We start from the raw sequence: 21,280 nt of genomic DNA, 5'->3' as shown, positions 1-21,280 counted from the left end.
TGCGTTTGGGTGGTGGCAGCAAAAATGTAACCTTGGGAGTTTAATACAAGCCTGGAATGGCCAGTATTACTTTTAGAAACCTTGAGGACCCCCACCTTCTGCACTCGAAATACCAGAGTGGGGAATCAGCCTTGACAACACTTGACAGCATGGTTGCTGCATGGCTAAATCCCGAGAAGAGAGCATTCCCGGAGCAGGTCCAGCAGGTTTTGCTAGGTAGCAGAAAGTCCTCTACACGGCCAAGTGGAAACACTTCACTTGCTGGGCAACCAAGTGGGGCCTTTGCCCGGTGCAGGTGTCCATGCAGTCCATCCTAGAGTATCTCCTTCATCTGAAGCACCAAGGTCTTTCACTGTCTTCAGTTAAGGTCCACTTGGCAGCTATCTCAGTGTTCCATCGCCCGATCCAAGGCAGATCTTCATCCAGCAGCTGATGAGCAGATTCATTAAAGGGTTGGAGAGGCTCTAACCACAGGTTTGTGACCCAATCCCACTTTGGGATTTAAATCTGGTCCTGTCCAGGCTCACGGGGCCACCTTTCGAGCCCTTGGCATCTTTCTCCCTGCTGCTGCTCTTGTGGAAGGTTGCTTTCCTGGTAGCTATCACTTTAGCCAGAAGTGTTTCAGAACTTCAAGCTTTGACCTCGGAACCTCCCTATACTGTTTTCTTCAAAGATAAGGTCCAACTGCGTCCCAACCTAGCCGTTCTATCCAAAGTGGTGTCGCAGTTTCACATCAATCAAGACATCTTTCTGCCTGTCTTCTTCCTGAAACTGCCCAAAACGGAAGAATGGTGTCTGCATTCTCTGGATGTTAGAAGGGCCCTACCTGTTTTTATTGGCAGGACAAGACCCTTCCACAAATCAGCGTAGCTTTTTGTTGCTGTCGTGGATAGAATGAAAGGTCTCCCCAGAGGATCTTGTCCTGGATCATGGCCAGCATCCAGACCTGCTATGAACAGGCAAAGGCCCCTCCTCTGGCCATCGTGAAGATCCATTCAATGAGAGCACAAGCGTATTCAGCAGTTTTCCTGGTGCAAATACCAATGCCAGGCATCTGCAGGGCAGCGACATAGTCATCAAGCCACACATTCACATCCCATTATTTGGTCACCCAACAGGCCAGAGATTATGCCAGTTTCGAGAGCTGTGTTACAATCAGCATGCCCCTGAACTCCTAGCCCACCTCCGGGTGTATTGCTTGTGGGTCACCTAACATGGAATAGACATGAGCAAGCACTCAAAAAGAAAAAAAACGGTTACCTACCTTTTGTACCTACCATTTGTTCTTCGAGATGTGTTGCTCATGTATATTCCATGACCCACCCTCCTATCTCCCCATCAGAATTGACGGCAAGAAGGAAATGGAAGGGAGCGAGGCCAGTGGCGCCCCTTATACCAGTGCACGAGTGCAGGCCTTTAGGAGACACTCAAGCCGGCCCTCCAGATACCACTAGGGGAAGAATCTCTGGCAATGCTGTACGTGGCATGCGCACACACTTAACATGGAATGGACATGAGCAACACATCTCGAAGAACAACAATTACGAACGGTAGATAACTGTTTTTTCCTAGGTGGCAGCTGTGTGTAGTATGTGCAGTGCTTTGATGCAAAATAAAATAAAATGAATACATAGAAGAGAAAAACTGATAACTGTTACATAAGAGTTGTGGTTCCTCTAAATCGTTATGATACACAATACATGGTTCAGCTTGCCACCAAATGCAACATATTTTGGGGGTGGTATAGATACAGTTGGAGCAGTTTCCAGCTTGGAAAGCCAGGATATGATGTTTGCACAGGTGTCAAGGGATCAGCCCTAGAGGTGTTGAGGAGCTGCCATCTGCTCTGTCATTGAGAAAATTATAGGAATATTTTTAGATGTAATTTTGTGTTAATGTAAAAGGTGAGTTTGTCAATTTGAATATGTGAAACACCTGTACTGCTCATGCCCAAGTCCTCTGTGTCAAATCTCTTCATAAATTACACCGTAATCATTGAAAAATTATGTTTGAAGAAATTTTCAAAGATTATTCAACAGCCAAATACCTCGTAGTTCAAAACTAGAGGCATACATCTAATTTTAAAATGTAAATCCTTTTGAAAATATTGTTTGTTTTCCAATATTGGGGTCATCCTACTACCACTGTCCCCATGCAAAAGCTACTTTTTGCTTGGCAGTCCTCATTTTAAATTAGACCATGTCTAAGCTACAGAGTTAAGTCCACTTAAGTTACGTCAGCTATCATAAACCACTGTAATTACAACGCTTGTGCGTGTTCACACAATGTTCCTTATGGCAGCGGAGCACATCCACAGTCGGTGCTTTAGCACCAACAGAGAGAGCAGTGCACCGAGGGTAGCTAGCCCACTGTACAAATCACGATCTTTTGCTTCTAGGAGTTCTGGGAATGGATTGCAGTGTATCATGAGGGCAGAGGTGCTCCGCCGGTATGTAGGAGCTGGCCCTCAAAGGCACATCTGCAGAAGCAAAAGAAACAATACAAAGAGTCAGTACTGTGAGTGCACTCACAGCCTTGAATCATAAAAGTTACATTTACCTCTTTCTCACTTTCCCTTGGCAAGCACGGAGCACGGTGAAAGCCATAAATATGGTGAGTTTGGCCCAGGCGGGGAAGGTGCAAAATAGAACAAAGGGTGTGGGTGATTTCAGAGGGGGATCACAACAAGCGTCTCGTGACACTATTCTGAATACTTGCACTGTTTTCCATAGGTGAGTGTGATCAAAGCTGATATCTCATTACTGAGGGTAAACAAGGATGCAAAGGTGCATCTCTGCATGCATGCGGCTTCAGATCGGGTCCATTTGATTCCTACTTTGATTCCTGCAGAAGTAGTTGCCGATTGACACAGCAATGTTTCCTACAGCAGGGAAGAAAAAAAGCAGCTCTTCCAAGGAACCTTTGGCAGAGGATTGCAGAGTACTTTTAAGAAAGTTTCCTAGAGATCTCTATGGAGGATCCTGGGAGAGCCCAGTGTGCATTAACAAACTTTACCGCAGCGTCCCCATTGCAGAGCTGCACAGGGGAATGTGAAGCAGATGCAAACAGTACCCAGTGTTATTTTCTGTCCCTTCTCCCACTTGTACCATGTAACAAAATAAAGGACACTTCTCCCTCATGTCACCGTGCAGTACTGAAGCAAAATGAGTACTTACCGGAGCTCCCTTCTCCTAGTTCAGGTGGGCAAGAGCTGGAGTACTGGGACTGGCTAGACCCCTCTGCTCACTGTGCGCCAGATGACCCTGTCGCCTGTCCCACAAACTCTTCCAACTCAACTTCCTCATCTGCCACTTCGTATTCAGGGTTGACTCCACTGACTGCTGCCTCCAGTCCTCCCAAAGTATCCCTGGGGCTCTTGGTGGTGGGAGTGGGGTTGCCGCTGAGGATGGCGTGTAGTTCCTTGTAAAAGTGGCATGTCTTTGGCACTGCACCAGAGAGATGGTTGGCCTCCTTGGCCTTCTGGTATGCCTGCCTCAGCAACTTGATCTTAGCATGGCATTGCTGTGTGTCCCTTTCATGCCCCTTCTCCTCCATGCTATGAACAATCTGCTTGTAGGTATCCGAGCTCCTACAACTGCGGCTACACTGCCTCGTCTCTCCACGGACCCAACAGATCCAACAATTCCGGTATACTCCAGGTAGGAGCATGTTTGCTGCAGAAAGCCAGCATGGTCAGCTGGGAAGAAGCAATGTGAGCTCTCCACACTGAGCAAACAGGAAGTGGAATTGCAAAAATTTCCATGGTTTTAAAGAGGGGGAAGTGCATGCCTGTGTACTTGGCTGCATGGTAGTGGAGTTGAAATTGCTGACCAAAGTGGTCATGATGGGCATTGTGGAACATTTCCCGGAGGCCACTTAGGGAGACATAAACAAACGCAGTGACTACGCTGACACTGCATCGCTCTACCTTGGTCGCAAAAAGCTCTATGCTTCTTGTCAAGGTGGTTTTATTATGTCAGTGTAGCAGGAGAGTTAAATTGGTGGGAGAAGCATTGTAGTGTGTACACCTCCACTATTTTGTCAACGAAAACTGACTTTTGTCGACAAAGCTTGTATAATGTAGACAAGGCCTTACAGAAATTGTCATCTGGATTGCCACAAACCACTCTCACAGCCTTTATTAGATATGTAAATATTCTCTTGGTGTTCCCAATCGAGATGTGGCTCATTGATGAGAAAGCTCTTGAACAAGTGTGTGCTTGTAACTACCACTGCAACTTCATAGAGGAAGTGGGCATTTCAAAATGGATGTTGTATCTTTTTTTACATTATATTTTGTTTAACTGATTTTTGTGTCACAAGTTCAAATACTAATCAGATGTCTCAGACATGCTTGCAAACCACAACCAAGACTCTGTTTAGACTAAAGTCCCAAAGGTATTAAGGCAACTTGTAAGATTCTTTTATTATTATTTGTATTATAGTGGCACCTTGATGCCTTAACTCAGTTTAGGGTCCCTTTGTCCTAGGTGCTGTATAAACAACACATAGTAAGAGGCAGTACCAGCTCTACAGAACCAAACAAGCTCAGTGTGGAAGAAATTTAGTCTTATTGTTCTGCTGATGAGCTGAAATACAGAAAGATTAAGTGACTTGCTCAAGGAAGTCGGTAGCAAACCTGAATGTCCTGAATGTCCATCCAGTGTTTTAAACACAAAACCATCCTTTCTGTTTTCAAAGGATAGCAACTTAATAATTACACTTCTGGTTTTTTTATCAACTATTATCAAAGGTAAAACCTAAGATTCCTATACCTGAAACAAAGGAGAGACATTTTTCTCTATTTTCTCAGGGTTTTTTTTTTCTTTCAGCATTTGACAGCAGTTTGTGTCGATTTCACCATTTTACTACTGTAGTTAGTAGTGTCTATTTGTTGTGGGCATTTCACACAGCTTCAAGGGAGAGAAAAATATTCTAAATTGGAAAATGTAATTCTAAAACTACAAAAATTGAGAAACACAGTAAACTTGAAATGTACTAGATTTCAAGTTTACTGTGTTTCTCTATTTTGTTCAGCCATACTGTTCGTATGGTTTCAATGTCAGCCAGTCTTACTGATATCCATTTTTACTGGCAGGAAATCAGCTATAATTTTTACACAGTTGTATTGTAATACTGTGTTTTGGATCTCAAATATGCTAATTTGCACACTCTTTTGTGCCAGTTTTCTTTTTCCTAGCTTCTTGAATATGTTTATACACATTCACTCTCTCCAGTCTTCTATGAGCAATTCTGGCATGGTTTGCACGTTTTCAAAACCACATGTCACTTGATTTTCTTGGATTTTTCACTTTAATTTGATAAAGCTGTTTTTACTGGAATATGTTGTCTATTTTTCTTTCTGCCCCTTGAAGATGTCCAAAGGAGCTATGATTGTGGTTTAAGGCAACCTGCCGACAAAAATACATGTCAGTACTGTAATGAAGGGTGCAACTACTGTACAGTGCTGATGCAAGTTAACTTTATTTCAACCCCAACATCATATAGTGGGTGTATGTGACAGGTTGGATCACAGTAACCCCCTGGGGGCTGCCACCTGATGTGCCAAGACTACTTCTGTCCTTGCTTTCCTGCCGTGGCAGCTTGGGACTTCAGTGCCCTGCCTGGTTTGAGCCAGACCCTCTAGTCTGCTGCAAATCCAGACCCAAGTCTGAACCACGTCCCCTAACAGCTGTAGGCTTAAACTGAATGCAGCTTCAGAAGTGTTCCTGTCTTTAACACTCAGATGCCCAACTCCCAATGGGGTCCAAACCCCAAATAAATCTGTTTTACCCTGTATAAAAGCTTATACAGGGTAAACTCATAAATTGTTCACCCTCTATAACACTGATAGAGAGATATGCACAGCTTCCCCCCCCCCCGGTATTAATACATACTCTGGGTTAATAAGTAAAAAGTGATTTTATTAAATACAGAAAGTAGGATTTAGGTGGTTCCAAGTAACAGCAGACAGAACACAGTGAATTACCAGCAAAATAAAATAGAACATGCAAGTCTGTGTCTAATACAGTACGAAAACTGGATACAGCTAAAAACCTTACCCTCAGAGGAATTCCAGTAAGCTTCCTTTTGCAGACTAATCTCCTTCTAGTCTGGGTCCAGCAATCACACCCCTGTTGTTACTGTCCTTTGTTCCAGTGTCTTTCAGGTATCCTTGGGGGTGGAGAGGCTATATTTTGAGCCAGCTGAAGACAAAATGGAGGGGGTCTCCCAGGGGTTTGAATAGACTTTCGCTTGTGGGTGGATACCCCCTCCTCTCTCCTATGCAAAGTCCAGCTCCAAGATGGAGTTTTGGAGTCACATGGGCAAGTCACATGTCCATGCATGACTCAGTCTTTACAGGCAGCAGCCATTGTCCACATGCTACCTTGAAGAAGTCATGTAGACTTCTTATGTGGATTGGAGCCTTCCAAGATCCATTGTGCTTCTTCATTGGGCACTTAACTTGCAAATTCCTTTCTAAAGAAGCTGACCAAATGCCTTACTAAGGTTATTTAAAATCAAACAAGTATACAGCCAATATTCATAACTTTGAATACAATAATGAGACATGCATACAAATAGGATGAATAGATTCACTAGATCATAACCTTTACAGAGATATGTTACATGGCATATGTAGCATAAAACATATTCCAGTTATGTCATGTATACATTCAGAAGCATATTTCCATAAAGCCTTATGGGGGGCACCGTCACAGTGTATTTCAGATGTTTTCAATGATAATAAAGGCATATAGTGCTCTGATCCCACGGAAAGATTAAAATACATTAATCTTAGTATTGTTTGATAACATCAGTGGCAACTGATATCTAGTCTTACACACTGATTTGCTAATTGATTCAGCTGTTCAGTCAATACAAATAGCCATTCCTATTAGGTTTCCTGATACAATAATTAAAAATTCTTGATGAGCTCTTTCTGCTCACTTGTCATCCTGACGTAAAAAGAAATTGCTTTGATAGCAACACATACAGCAAGATCAGTTTTTGGATCCTGATCTCTTACCTTTGTTGAAGACAAATGAGCAGCATCTCTGTTCCTGCAAATACTGGGGGCCCTTCAGTCTTGTCTATGTGTCTCTGGGTATGTCTACAAATGCAGTTAAAAACATGCAGCTGGCCCATGCCAGCTGACTCGGTCTTGTGGTGCGTGAGCTAAGGAGCTGTTTAACTGCTGTGTAGATGTTCGGGCTGGTGCTGCAAACTGAGCTCTGGGACCCCAGGGCTGTCCCAGCTGCTGCTCCTGCCTCGGTGACTGTCCCAGCCTCGGCCGCTGCTCCTGCCCCAGGAATTGACCCAGCCTCGGCCGCTGTTCCTGCCCCAGGGATTGACCCAGCCCCAGGCTGCTGCTCCAGTCCCGGGCAGTGACTGCTGCTGCTGTCCTGCTGCTGCAACTGGGTGGGGGCTGACAGCTGCTCCAGCCCCACCACTGTAGCATGCTGATGCCACAGATGTCATGGAGGTCCATTCAAGTCACGGTATCTGTGACAGTATCGAATCCTTATTCATGATCTATCTGGTTAAACCAAGAACATCCAGCTCCCTGTATCTCTTTTCTGGTCACAGTCACATTGGCAAAGAGAGTCTTTGAAATCTCTGTTCTTAATAATACTTAGCTCTTATATAGTACATTTTCCAGAAGGACAAGATATGTCTGAATCATTCATAGCCAAGGTTAACTCTTCCTCTTGTACCTCAGAGGAGGAGAAATTCTTCATTCCTTTAGCCCAAAACTTTGTTTCTTTCAATTTTAACTTCATGGGCCTGAAACCATCCAAATACCACATAGTTAGGATCAAGTGCTGCATCACTTGAGCACATTCAGCTGCAGATAATCAGTTTCCAGAAAGGACCAGAGCCCACCCAGTGTGGCACGTGACAGCCTTGTGGGCAGAGAGGGCATCGCTGACTATCCGGCCACCTGTTCATCTACCAACACTTTTATAAAGCACTTCATCTTGAATTTCATTCCTCTGAGAAAAACATCCTTCAGACATCCACATGGACGCACCCTCAAAGCCCCGACCAGAGGTAGTCTATCTGCTACCCAAGATCCATAAACCTGGAAACCCTGGACGCCCCCTCATCTCAGGCATCGGCACACTTACAGCAGAATTATCTGGCTATTTGGACTCTCTCCTCAGACCCTATGCTACTAGCACTCCTAGCTTTCTTCGAGACAGCACCGACTTCCTGAGGAAACTACAATGCATTGGTGATCTTCCTGAAAACACCATCCTGGCCACCATGCATGTAGAAGCTCTTTACACCAATATTCCACATGAGGATGGACTACAAGCTGTCACAAAACAGTATCCCTGATGAGGCCACGGCACCCCTGGTGGCTGAGCTTTGTGACTTTGTCCTCACCCACAACCGTTTCAGATTTGGAGACAACTTATACCTTCAAGTCAGTGGCACTGCTATGGGTACCCTCATGGCCCCGCTGTATGCCAATATTTTTATGGCTGACTTGGAACAACGCTTCCTCAGCTCTCGTCCCCTAGCGCCCCTCCTCTACTTGCACTACATTCATGACATCTTCATCATATGGACCCACGGGAAGCAGGCCCTTGAAGAATTCCACCTGGATTTCAACAACTTCCACCCCACCATCAACCTCAGCCTGGACCAGTCCACACAAGAGATTCACTTCCTGGACACTACAGTGCAAATAAGTGATGGTCACATAAACACCACCTATACCAGAAACCTACGGACCGCTGTACTTACCTACATGCCTCCAGCTTCCATGCAGGACACATCACATGATCCATTGTCTACAGCCAAGCCCTAAGATACAACCGAATTTGCTCCAATCCCTCAGACAGAGACAAACACCTACAAGATGTTTATCAAGCATTCTTGAAACTACAATACCCACCTGGGGAAGAGAGGAAACAGATTGAAAGAGCAAGATGGGTAGCCAGAAATCACCTACTACAGGACAGGCCCAACAAGGAAAATATCAGAACACCACTGGCCATCACGTACAGCCCCCAGCTAAAACCTCCCCAGCACATTAACAACGATCTACAACCTATCCTGGAAAACGATCCCTCACTCTCACAGACCTTGGGAGGCAGGCCAGACCTCGCTTACAGACAGACCCCCAACCTGAAGCAAATACTCACCAGCAACTACACACCACACCACAGAAACACTAACCCAGGAACCAATCCCTGTAGCAAACCTTGTTGCCTATTCTGTCCCTATATCTACTCTAGCGACACCATCAGTGGACCTAACCACATCAGCCACACCATCAGAGGCTCATTCACCTGCACATCTACTAATAAGAAAAGGAGTACTTGTGGCACCTTAGAGACTAACCAATTTATTTGAGCATAAGCTTTCATGAGCTACAGCTCACTTCATCGGATGCATACTGTGGAAACTGCAGAAGACATATACACAGAGACCATGAAACAATACCTCCTCCCACCCCACTCTCCTGCTGGTAATAGCTTATCTAAAGTGATCACTCTCCTTACAATGTGTATGATAATCAAGTTGGGCCATTTCCAGCACAAATCCAGGTTTTCTCACCCTCCGCCCCCCACACACAAACTCACTCTCCTGCTGGTAATAGCCCATCCAAAGTGACCACGCTCCTTACAATGTGTATGAAAATCAAGGTGGGCCATTTCCAGCACAACCTGGATTTGTTGTGGACTACATCCACCTTGATCAAATTGGCCCTGTCAACACTGGTTCTCCACTTCTGAGGTAACTCCCTTCTCTTCATGTGTCAGTATAATAATGCCTGCGTCTGTAATTTTCACTCCATGCATCCGATGAAATGAGTTCTAGCCCACGAACGCTTATGCCCAAATAAATCTATTAGTCTTTAAGGTGCCACCGGACTCCTTGTTGTTTTTGTGGATACAGACTAACACGGCTACCCCCTGATCCTTCAGAAGGAAAGTGCTCCAACAGTAGTCCCAAAATAGATTAATTCTACCAATTTTAGGGATGGAGCAAGTTTTTCCTCTGCCTTACTTATTTCTCCTCAGAACTAATTTTTCCATGCTGCTTCCTACCTCCCAGTTTGAGATTGGAAGACAAAAACAGAACCAAAATAGAAAATTTGTTACTTGATTACTTCCTTTCTGGACTGACCTCTCCCCATTCCTTCTCCACCTGAAAAAAATTCTGTGTGTGTGTGTGTAGCTTCTTTAGTCTCTGTGTATAAAGAGAGTACAGTTAGCGCATAATTTATAAATTATGCTTAATCTACTTATAAGAATTAAGTGTTTCCTTACAACTTTGGAAACATTGATCTCGCACAGGAGCAGAAGAGGGCATAGCCAAGCCCCAGAGCGTTCATGGATGAGTCTGAACTGCTCCAGTATTTGCTAGATGAGAAGCACAGCTCATTTGTCTTGGACTAGAGGAGAGGTCAGTCCCAGAAAGAAAATCATGAGGAAACAAATATTCCATTGCATATATTATCAGTGTACTAATAGTAGATAATATCAGGGGACAAATTTAGAAAGTTCAGTGTCAAAGGTGTGTCACAAATGTTTTTCTTTTCCAAGATCATATCCAGTAGATCTTTATGGTGTCCTGTGGGTACTAATTTTCAGGGTGTCTTGTTTTATAAAGTGTTCTGGTTTGATCTATATAGTATGATAAAGTGAAGCTGTGTGGATTTTTCCCAGATAAATGGTGGTACATGAGAGACACAATAATATAGACAGAAAAACCCTCTAGGCACCTTATACAATTTTATAATTCCAAAAAACTCAAACCTCTGTCAAAACCAGTTAAGGTTGCTAAGTGAGAACAGTGTAGTTATCTATCACATCATTTATAAAATCCAAGCACTTGAAGCAGCAAATAAATAGTTACAGTAATCGTAAATATTGCACAATCCATATAATGAGAACATATTATTTAGTAATAAAGAAATGCGTATTCCATCACAGCACAACAAACGTGGATCAAGGGACTGTTGGCTTCTTTTTAAAAAAGAAGTATTTGTGGCACCTTAGAGACTAACAAATTTATTTGAGCATAAGCTTTCGTCAGCTACAGCTCACTTCATCGGATGCATTCAGTGGAAAATCTTCCACTTTTTGGCTTCTTTTATATTTTATATTTTATGTTTTGTTTTTGCACTATCCAAACATTATTTTCGTAAGGATACTCTTAAGTGGGAAAATTTCAGTTGACTTATTTATCACTAGACAGGATTTTCAGGTAAAGTTCTTAACTGTTTTTGTTGATCAAAATTAGAATGTCTCTTGTGCAAATCTGCCTTATACAATGCACACCTGAAAAGATGCACATTCCTGAAATAGTGAAATTAGCCGTGCATGCAAGTGAAGCAGGCCTACTGTCTTACTCTGAATGTGCTAAGATGTGCTAAAAGAAAAACACAGCAAATGGTGTCAAACACTACACTAGAAGCTGTGTCTTTTGGTTTCACAGCTAGTGCCCAGACTGCTAGGTCACAGTGCCTGTACCAGCCTCTGAACCTCATCGTGTCTTACTTATCCATCTTAAAAATATGGTAATTATGTAGTGGTGATAAAGCTTTGTGCGTACCTAACACTTTTTTCTCTGTAGATCTCAAAGCACTTTACAAAGGTGAGTATTACCCCCATTTTACAGTTACCCTACCTAAGTATAAAGATTTGAGTGAACTTCGGAGGCAGTGTGCTTAAACAAGAAGGCACTGGACTTAAACTCAGGAGGCTCAGGTTCCATTCCCCACTCTGACACTGGCAACAAGTGTCTTTGGGCAAGTCACTTCCCCTCCCTGGGCCTCAGCTTCCCCATCTGTAAAATGGGATAATGACACTGACCTTCTTCATAAGGAGCTTTGAGATCTACAAATAAAAAGCACTATATAACAGCTAGGGTTTTTTTCTTAATGTATCAGAGGCAATGTGGTCTACTACCTCAGTTATCAGGTTTCTGTTCGTAGCTGTGCCACGTATGTCCTATATAACTTTTGTCAAGTCACTTAAACCACCAGTTTTTCAGTTACTCATCTGAAAGATGGACCCATGCACATTATCTGTAGAACAAGGGGGCACTTTAGTTGGAAATGCAGGAGGAAGAATAATTTTTAACAAATGTTGAGATTTCTTTTCTCTTTTTGAAAACAAGCCCTGGCTAGTTCAGAGGCCAATGATGAAAATATTTTTTCTCTGTGTGTGTGTGTGTGTGTGTGTGTGTGTGTGTGTGTTTGTTTTTTACCAGCAGCTTCATTTGACAGAGAATGATGTCTACATGCAGCAATGGTCAAAAAAGCAGACAAAATGTCAGGATGCGTAAGAAATACGGTAGAGAGTACTGAAAATATAACACCACCATATGAAATCAGGAGTACACACTCACTTGGAATTTGTGTTCTGATAACCCCATCCCAAGAAGGACATTAACAGAAATGCAGTGGGGTGCTTGAGGCTATAAAAATGGGTTGGTGCATGGAGAAACTCTCACATGAAGAGTTTTGAATGATTGAAACAATTCATCTTAGAGAAGAGAGGAATAAGAAAGTGCACAATAAATATATATATAATATAAAATAATGAATGGTACAGATAATGTAGATAGGAACTTCTTTTTACAATTTCATATGATGCAAGGACAAGAACAAGAAGGCATCCATTAAAATTAAAAGATGGCAAAAAGGAAATATTTAATGTAACACTCAGACAATGGAACTCATTGCCATGGAGGCCAAGAATTTATCAGGATTCAAAAAAGGATTGGACATTTACATAGTTAAAAAAATATTCAAAGTCATGATAATAAATACTTCAAAAAATTTCTATCATCTCTCCTGCTTCAGGGCAGAAGCCAGCCTCTAATGGGGGTTAAGAAGAAACCTTTATTTTTTGCAAGTTCTTTCATAACTGTTTTCTTCCACCTTCACTAAAGCAACTGCTAAAGACGGGATCCTGAACTAAATGGGCCACTGGCCTGATCAAGTATGGCAATTCTTGTGTTCCTATATAATAAGTTTTTGTACAAAATGTTGTATGTGCTAATACAGCAAAGACAAAATGAAGCCCTTTCATCATGGTCAACTTGTTTTTTCTAATTATGTATTCTCCTTTATTTGCAGGAGCGTATCATGGCCTTAGAAACAGTAAGTTTCTCTTGTTCCTTTTCAAACCCAATTCTAGTTCTTAAACAGATTTTCATATAGTCTCAAAAGGGAAAAGGTCCAGGATGTGTGAAAGCAATTTTCCAAACACTAACCCAATTTCCAAGAGGTTTTTGTTTGCGAGTTGACAAAAATGAACCAAAGAATAGGTGAAATTATCAACTAGCAGTGAGTTGGCATGAGGTCATTTAATGGACATATGTCGGTAAAGTCTAGCATATTTTAAAGGTCAAAGCTCTATAAATACTAATTAGACGAACACTGCCATTTATTGAATTTGTTTAATTTGCTTAAGTTTAATGTAAAGTATATATTAGTATCTCTTTACCAGCAGTTTCGCACTTGGACGGATGAAGTGAGCAAGTAAATTACAATTAATACTTCTGGGGAAATTCTGCACAAAAAAAATAAGAATTCTGCAGGCAATATTTTAAAATTCTGCAAAATTCTTCATATTTCATTTGTCAAAATAACACTATATAATCATGCCAGTTTCAATCATTTTGGTGATTTATTTCAAAATACCTGTCAGCAGCTATGTCTGTAGCAATACAGAGACACAAAAAGTCCCCAAAAGTAGAGAGTTAAAGAAACCTCTACGACAACCTAGTTCCTGTTTTTCTGCCCCCCTCCCCCGCCCCTGAGCCTAACCGGGGGGTAGGGGGGGAGACATCCATGCCCCCTTCCCCCGGAGCCCAGCCACGAGGCACCCTCCAGCCCGGACACCTGCACCTCCTACCCCCCAGACCTCAGCCACATCAAGCCCAACCCCCACCCCAGATCCCAGCCACGGGGCACCCCATGAAAATCACCATGAAAATCTGCCCAAATTTGGCCAAGTTATAAGCCTTTAAAAAAACACATTTTGTTCAGTAGAACAGTGGTTCACGGGCCGCACAGCTGCAGCCCAGCTGTGTGCTAAAGTGTGGTGGGGTCCAGGACTGCCAGGGGCTGCCACGCAGAGAGGTCCAGGCCACCCAGCCCCACACATCAGCATCCAGGGTCAGGGCTGCTGCACAGCCCTGCACAGCAAGGGGCTGGGTCAGGGTTGGTGGCAAGGTTGGGTCAGGGCTGACGCCTGGCCCCATACAACCGGGTAAAAGTTCCCTGCTGCCCAACCCCACCACCAGGGCTCCGCTCCTGGCCCCACTCTGTGGAGGAGTCTCTGGCCTGGGGGTGCTGGACATAGCAGGTTGGAGGGGTTTGGGGGAGTGCTGCGGTTCTCAACCTGCAGCCCAGGTAGCACATTGTGGCCACATGTGCGGCCCACAACGATTAGTTGGTTGAGAACCACTGCAGTAGAGAGTTGGTAGAGCTTTGCAACTAAATTCTCCAAAAATTCCATCTGCACAAATATTTGATAGCAATATTCTCTAATCAAAAAGATCCAATAACAAATTGACTAATGTGTCAGTTTATTCCAGGTAAACCCATGGTAACAGTTTCCATATACCTTGTTGATTGTAAGAATAAATTAAAAATACCTTTTTCTCTGCTATGCGGGACAATCATGTTAATCAATAGCCACACTTGTGTTTGCCATGGCACTTCCTCCTCCTTCTAAGAAAAATAACCAGATAAACACATCCTCTACCTGCATGCCTGCTAGAGATCTTTTCTTCTGTGCTGGGTGCCATTTGAGACAAATCTCTTGATTATTCACTGTCCCTAATTTAAAAAAAAAATCTTTCAAATGTGATTTAAAAAGCAAGCAGTAAATGTGCCAAATAATAAATTTCCGAGCATCAGCCATTATATTTTGTTCATTCATAAAAAATCTGCATGCTAAAATATACTGTTGCATACAAAATAGTGTATGTCAAACAATTTAGTCCTTTCTTAAGCAAAACTATCATTAAAAAGCTATAGGATTTGGCCCTATGTTACCTTAACACAATCATTCTGACTTAAATGAAAGACCAGAAAATTCTATTTGAGATTAACTCTTCATTAGTTTACCCCATTGGGCCAATGTGTTACATCTCCTTTGATGTCTATTATAGCCTGCTGTTCTCATGCTCATCAACAGAAAACACGGAAGTTGAGGAAAAAGTTACTCTGAATTCTTGGCTCTTGTTAGATAGGTTCAGACTCCTAGGAACGGTTTCTTCTCTCTTTACAGTAGTGTAAATCTAGAGTAACTCTGTAGATTTATGCCAGTATCATTGACTGGTCCTGAATGTTATGAAATGGTTTTATATATTTTTCAGTATTAGTGTTTTTTGTGTTTTGTTTTAAATCATATTGCATGTGCATGAAAGTTAAGGCTTTAAGCATCAGTAAGGCAAGTTTCTCCCTGAGGCCTTGAACAGACACAGAAACTGAAGAGATTCTCTACTCTTCTTCTCCATTAGGAGGACCAGAGTAGAGTCAATTCTCTGTTCAATCTCCCCTTCCAGCAGTTACACTGCAAGGGAGACAAGGATCACAGTGCATCAGAGAAGGGTCTTGTGACCATCTCCGACCCCTGAAATTTAGAGGGGCCGGCAATATTTTTAAAACTTGGGGTGTCATATAGTACTAGGCAATTCACTCTCATGCCTGTTTCTTGGCTGTCGTTCTATGTGTCTTTGAGCATTTAGGAACTCTTTAATCTAAGAGTTTATAGTCCCCTCCCTTTTTGGTATGCTACTGTAGTGTCATGCCAGAACTGCTCTCACATCAAAGGGTTTGGAATGCTTCTGGAACCAAGCAGTCTTTTGATGTTACAAAAATGACCAGGGAAGGGAACTCAAAGCTCCTCCACCCTGCCTGCCTTACCCCTTCCTTTCCTTTCATCAACTAGCTAGCATACCACTTCCTCTAGCCAGTGATACGACCCTTGCCCAAGATTCCCTGCTTCCTTCCTTTCTCCCCAAACCCAAGACCTTTGGTGGGCAACTACTGCAGCTACCACTGCCAGAAGCATTCCCAGTTACATTTCCCTTCAGTTTGGGCTCCCACCTGCCTCTTTCTTCCAGGTTCTTACCTTCCTCCTCAGCTACTTATTTACATTCTTTACTCCTGTCTGCTTCTCTCATATAGGCTATTGCTCTTGCCCAAATCCCCTTATGGTTCTCTAGCCTCTTCTATGTCTCTTCCCTTGTCCTTCAGTTCGCTACTAACCTAGCCCCCTTAATAGTTTCCCCCACCCCCCACCCTGTTTTGATGTTCCTCCTCCTTTTATTGCTCAGTGACACACATTTGCCTCCAGCACCTTCCGATGACCCTTTGTCCCAGCTATCTCATATTTCCTGTTCCTTACCCCATTGCTGCATTTAAAAAAAAATAGGATTGAAAAGGTTACCGTAATAGATTTATAAGGATACTTTAAACTGTACTCATCTATAGTATCTAGTTTACATACATAGACTCTGCAAAATAAAACTTTTGTATTCAAAGTTTGTCCCCCAACTCTATTTCCCTTAAACGTTGCACATCATCATAAAATTCTATACAAATTTGTATTCCTTATTCTGGAGTAGTGTATTGCTAGTTTTCTGTTCTTAAAATATAGATCCATTTTAGTATTTTAAAATAATGTGAGATAATCAGTTAATATTTTTAATGGGAAAAATGAATATGCTTGTGTTGAGACCTTGAAGGCCAAATATGTGGCCCAGCATAATCTGAGAAAAGTAGTGTTCTACCTTGCATGTAATAAAAAATGTTTGAAGACAGTGGCACTAGAAGACATTATATAGAATCATATAAATGTACAGCTGGAAGGGACCTCAAGAGGTCATCTAGTCCAGTCCCCGATACTGAGGCAAGACCAAGTATTCCTAGTCTAACCTGTTCTTAAGATCCATCAATGACAGGGATTCCACAGCCTCTCTTGGAAGCCTATTCCAGTGCTTAGCTATCCTTAGTTAGAAAGTTTTTTGTAATACCTACCCTAAACCTCCCTTGCTTCAAGTTAAGCCCATTTTCAACCAGTTATGTATCCATCATATAGTAATTTCATCTAGACCACATTTCACTAGTTTGTTGAGGAGAACATCAATTGGGACTATGTCAAAAACCTTACTAAAATCAAGATATCATCTATACAGCTTCCCCCCATCCACTAGGCCAATACCCTATTAAAGAAGAAAATTAGTTTGGTATGGCAAGAGTTGTTCTTGACAAATCCATGTTGGCTATTACTTATCCTCTTATCGTCTAGGTGGTTATGTAGACTGATGGTTAATAATTTGATCCGGTATCTTTCCAGGTATTGAAGTTAGGCTGACTGGTCTATAATTCCATGGGTCCTCTTTGTGACCCTTTTAAAAGGTAGATACTGTGGTTGCCCTCCTTCGAGTGATTGCACATGTGCATTCTACTCTTGGAGTGTGCGCCCCCATGCACAGTCACCAGAAATTTTTCCCTTAGTGATACCCATCGGGGTGGCTTGAGTGCCTGCTGCTGGGATCAGTATAAAGTGCCCAGCCAACTCGAGTCCCCTCAGTTCCTTCTTACTGTATCTGATGGTCACTGGGACTGCTCTCGTTGCTTCTGCAAGTACTCTCAGTGGACTGGTTTCAGAGTGGTAGCTTGTGTTAGTCTGAATCAGCAAAAAGAACAAGGAGTACTTGTGGCACCTTAGAGACTAACAAATTTATCTGAGCATAAGCTTTCGTGGGCTAAAACCCACTTCATTGGATGCAGGCAGTGGAAAATACAGTAGGAAGATATATATATACACACAGAGAACATGAAAAAATGGGTGTTGCCATACACACTATAATGAGAGTGATCAATTAAGGTGAGCTATTATGAGGGGCGGGGAGAACACCAGTCAGAGAACACTTCAATCTCCCTGGTCACTCGATTACAGACCTAAAAGTCACAATATTACAACAAAAAAACTTAAAAAACACTCCAATGGGAGACTGCTGAAGTGGAATTAATTTGCAGACTGGATACAATTAACTTAGGCTTGAATAAAAACTGGGAGTGGATGGGTCATTACACAAAGTAAAACTATTTCCCCATGCTTATTCCCCCCCCACACACACACTGCTACTCTCACCTTCTTGTCAACTGCTGGAAATGGGCCATCCTGATTACCACTACAAAAGGTTTTTTTTCTCCTGCTGATAATAGCTCACTTTAATTGATCACTCTCTTTAGAGTGTGTATGGCAACACCCATTTTTTCATGTTCTCTCTGTGTGTGTATATATTATAATAGTATATATTATATATTATACTTTCTTATATATAACTTCCTACTGTATTTTCCACTACATGTGTCCGATGAAGTGAGTTTAGCCCACGAAAACTTATGCTCAAATAAATGTGTTAGTCTTGAAGGTGCCACAAATACTCCTTGTTCTCAGTGGACTGTATTCACTTGTAATTTATTTTGAATAATTTAGTGTAAGTAAGTTTATTAGTGTTTAGTTAGCTAGGTTTTTACTTCATCTGATGGTTTCACTTGGTTCCGAGTGCCAAGGTATGCCTCTGTCATCGGGCTTCAAGCCCTACATTTCCTGCAGTAAGGCTTTGGCTGTGAGCTATCTGTGCTCAAGTTGCTTTAAATGCCTCAGGAAAGCTCAGATCAGAGATCATTGTCAAATTTTCAGAGACTTTAAGCCCCTCATGAGGAAAGATTGTGAAGCCAGGCTAAAGTTTCTACTCTTAGAGCGTTCCTCGGACCTCTATCTGAGGTCGATCAGACTCAGCACTGGGTGTCTCGGCCTCAGTAAGGACTGTGTCTCCTACCATGCCTGAGTCCTGTCACCGTTCACCATCCGCAGTGCCCAAGAAGAAGCATAAGAAGCAGAGTGCAGAAAGGGGGAGATCCCGGCACCAAAGACTGCTAGTTACGGGGTTAAGAGTAGTTTAAGTCTAATCGCACCACTGCTTCAGTATTGCAGAAGAAAGCACCATTGACCCCAACTTGTAGGAAAGTACCATTGACTGAGTAGCCAGAAGAAGCACCTTCCACATCTGTGGTACTGCACCGTACCAACCCGATCTCAGTACCAACTATGCCATAGGTATTTGCAGCTGCTAGGGACATCCTGACCTTAGTGTTGATGCTCTTGGTGCTGGAGGGCATGGGAGAACCAACAAGATTGCTACAGCTCTCAGTACCTTGCCAGTCTCATGTACTCCGGATAGCTCACTCTTTGGTACTGTCAAAGGGAAAACCCATGATGCTTACTTCTCTGCAGGCTTCTCCACATAGGCATCATACGGAATTGTGCCTCCTTGGTGAATAGGAGAGTCATCTTCTTCTGAACAGGAGGTTGGGTTCTACATTTCCCATGCTCAGAGCTGCCCTTGCTAACCCACCTCCAGATGTTTCCACCCTTCCACAGATCCTGTCACAGAAATGCCATAGAGTGGTTGGCCAGGAGGTCACTGGTACCTGTCCCATAGCCTTTTGGAAATCCCTCTTTCCCCCTGTTTCCAGATCTGATTCCAAGCTCTTCTATTTGATTGCCCTGGAGAGGCGTGCAGCTCTTACTCACCAGACAGCATCTGTTCCTGATTCTGGTACCAACCTCATATCGGACATCAGGAGCTGGCTCATCAGGACCTGGCAGATCAAGAAATGAAAGAAGAGCATCTTCAGCCAGTTCTGGCCTCCTCTTCCTCTTCCCTTGATGAGGTAGTCTCAGAAGGGGTCATATCGCCTCCTCCAGATGACGATAAGGCACACCAAGAACAGTTAAAGATGGTTGCCTTAAGTTTGGGCCAAACACAAGTATTGTGCACCTGACCAAGGTTATTAGTTCTTTTACTCCCATCCTGCCCCCTGGGGTTCCTGGCAGTTTTGGGCACTAATGATAGGAAAAGGCAGGGGCATCAAGTCACAACCCCAAAATCAAAAGACTCAAAAAAGCTAAACCAGTCTGATAGGAAAATTTATTCTACCTGAGGGGTTGCAACTCAGGGTTGCAAACCAGCATGCACTTTGGGGCAGGTATGACTTTAACATATGGGACTCTGTGCTAAAATTTAAAGAAATGCTGTCAGCAGATGGTAGGCAGGAGTTCTCCTCACTAGTGAGTGAGGGAATCTCGGTGGCGAGGGCCTCGATGCAAGCTGCCCTGGATGTGGCTGACTTGGCTGCCATGTCTGTGGCCATTCATAGGGTTCTGGTTACAGTTCTCTGGGCTCTCGCAGGAGGTCCAACAGACTGTGCAGGATCTGCCCTTTGAGGAATCCTCCTCCTTTTTGGAGCAGACTGACCCTAAGCTCTGTGGGTTAAAGAACTCAAGGGAAACCTTAAAGTCCCTTGGGTTGCACACCCCAGCCCCTTCCAGGAATCACTTCAGGCCTCCATAATCCCTCTGGTATTCTGCTCCAGTTGTCCAACAGGACCTGCAGAGGAAACTGAGTAGAGGTGATTGGCGTAGGCTTCATCCTTCTTCTACCTCTGTATCAATGCCTGTTCCACCTAGACATCTAGGGAGTTCTAAGCTGGCATTTTGATGGGATGCTTGAGGATGTCATACCAGTTCCCAGGTTGCCAAACCCCATTTTCCTCTATTTGCAAACTGCCTTTCCCATTTCCTCAGTGCTTGGTCCTGTATCACCACAGACCTTTGGGTGCTGAGCACTGTAGAAGTGGGATACATTATCTGGTTTATTCCTACACTTTATTCCCACCCTCCCTCCCTGTCCCTCTTCAGGACCCCCTCTCATGAAGAACTTCTGGTTCCAGACATTCAATCTCTCCTTCAGGTGAGAGCCATAGAGGTGGTTTACCAGAATTTAAGAGGGAAGAGTTTCTGCTCCCAGTATTTCCTAATCCCAGAAGCAAAGGGAGGTCTCAGACGTATCCTAGACCTGTGTCAGCTCAACAACTATCTGAAAAAGATAAAGTTTTGCATCATTCCCTCTCTGGATCCAGGGTATGTCAACCTTGATTTTAGAGACGCTTACTTTCATGTGTCAATATATGAAGGACACAAAAAGTTCCTCAGGCTTGTAGTGAAGCATTCACATTACCAGATCACAGTGCTTCTGTTTGGCCTCTCTGCAGCATCTCAGGTGTTCACACAATGCATGGCTGTGTAACAGCATTCCTGAGGAGACTAGCAGCGCAGGTCTACCCTTATCTGGACAACTGGCTAATCATGGGCTGGTCCAAGTTATATCCAGTGTTGTACTCATTTTACTCAACATTCAAGATCCTAAGGCCTATTGA

At 43.2% G+C, this 21,280-nt stretch overlaps 1 protein-coding gene across 1 annotated transcript in view; it reads left to right on the top strand.

The window, feature by feature from the left end:
• Nucleotides 1–21,280, top strand: part of CEP128 (centrosomal protein 128) — a 447,165-nt gene that overhangs the window by 362,716 nt on the left and 63,169 nt on the right. The window contains exon 20 of the mRNA XM_084632372.1: nt 13,109–13,132. Within this exon, the coding sequence (XP_084488498.1) occupies nt 13,109–13,132 (24 nt within the window). The remainder of the gene's footprint in view (nt 1–13,108; nt 13,133–21,280) is intronic.

Source organism: Lepidochelys olivacea (assembly GCF_965140295.1).
Source record: "Lepidochelys olivacea isolate rLepOli2 genome assembly, chromosome: 6".
Classification (NCBI taxonomy): Eukaryota; Metazoa; Chordata; order Testudines; family Cheloniidae; genus Lepidochelys; species Lepidochelys olivacea.
Note: the sequence above shows the minus strand (reverse complement) of the source record. Positions and strands in the feature narration are given on the sequence as shown.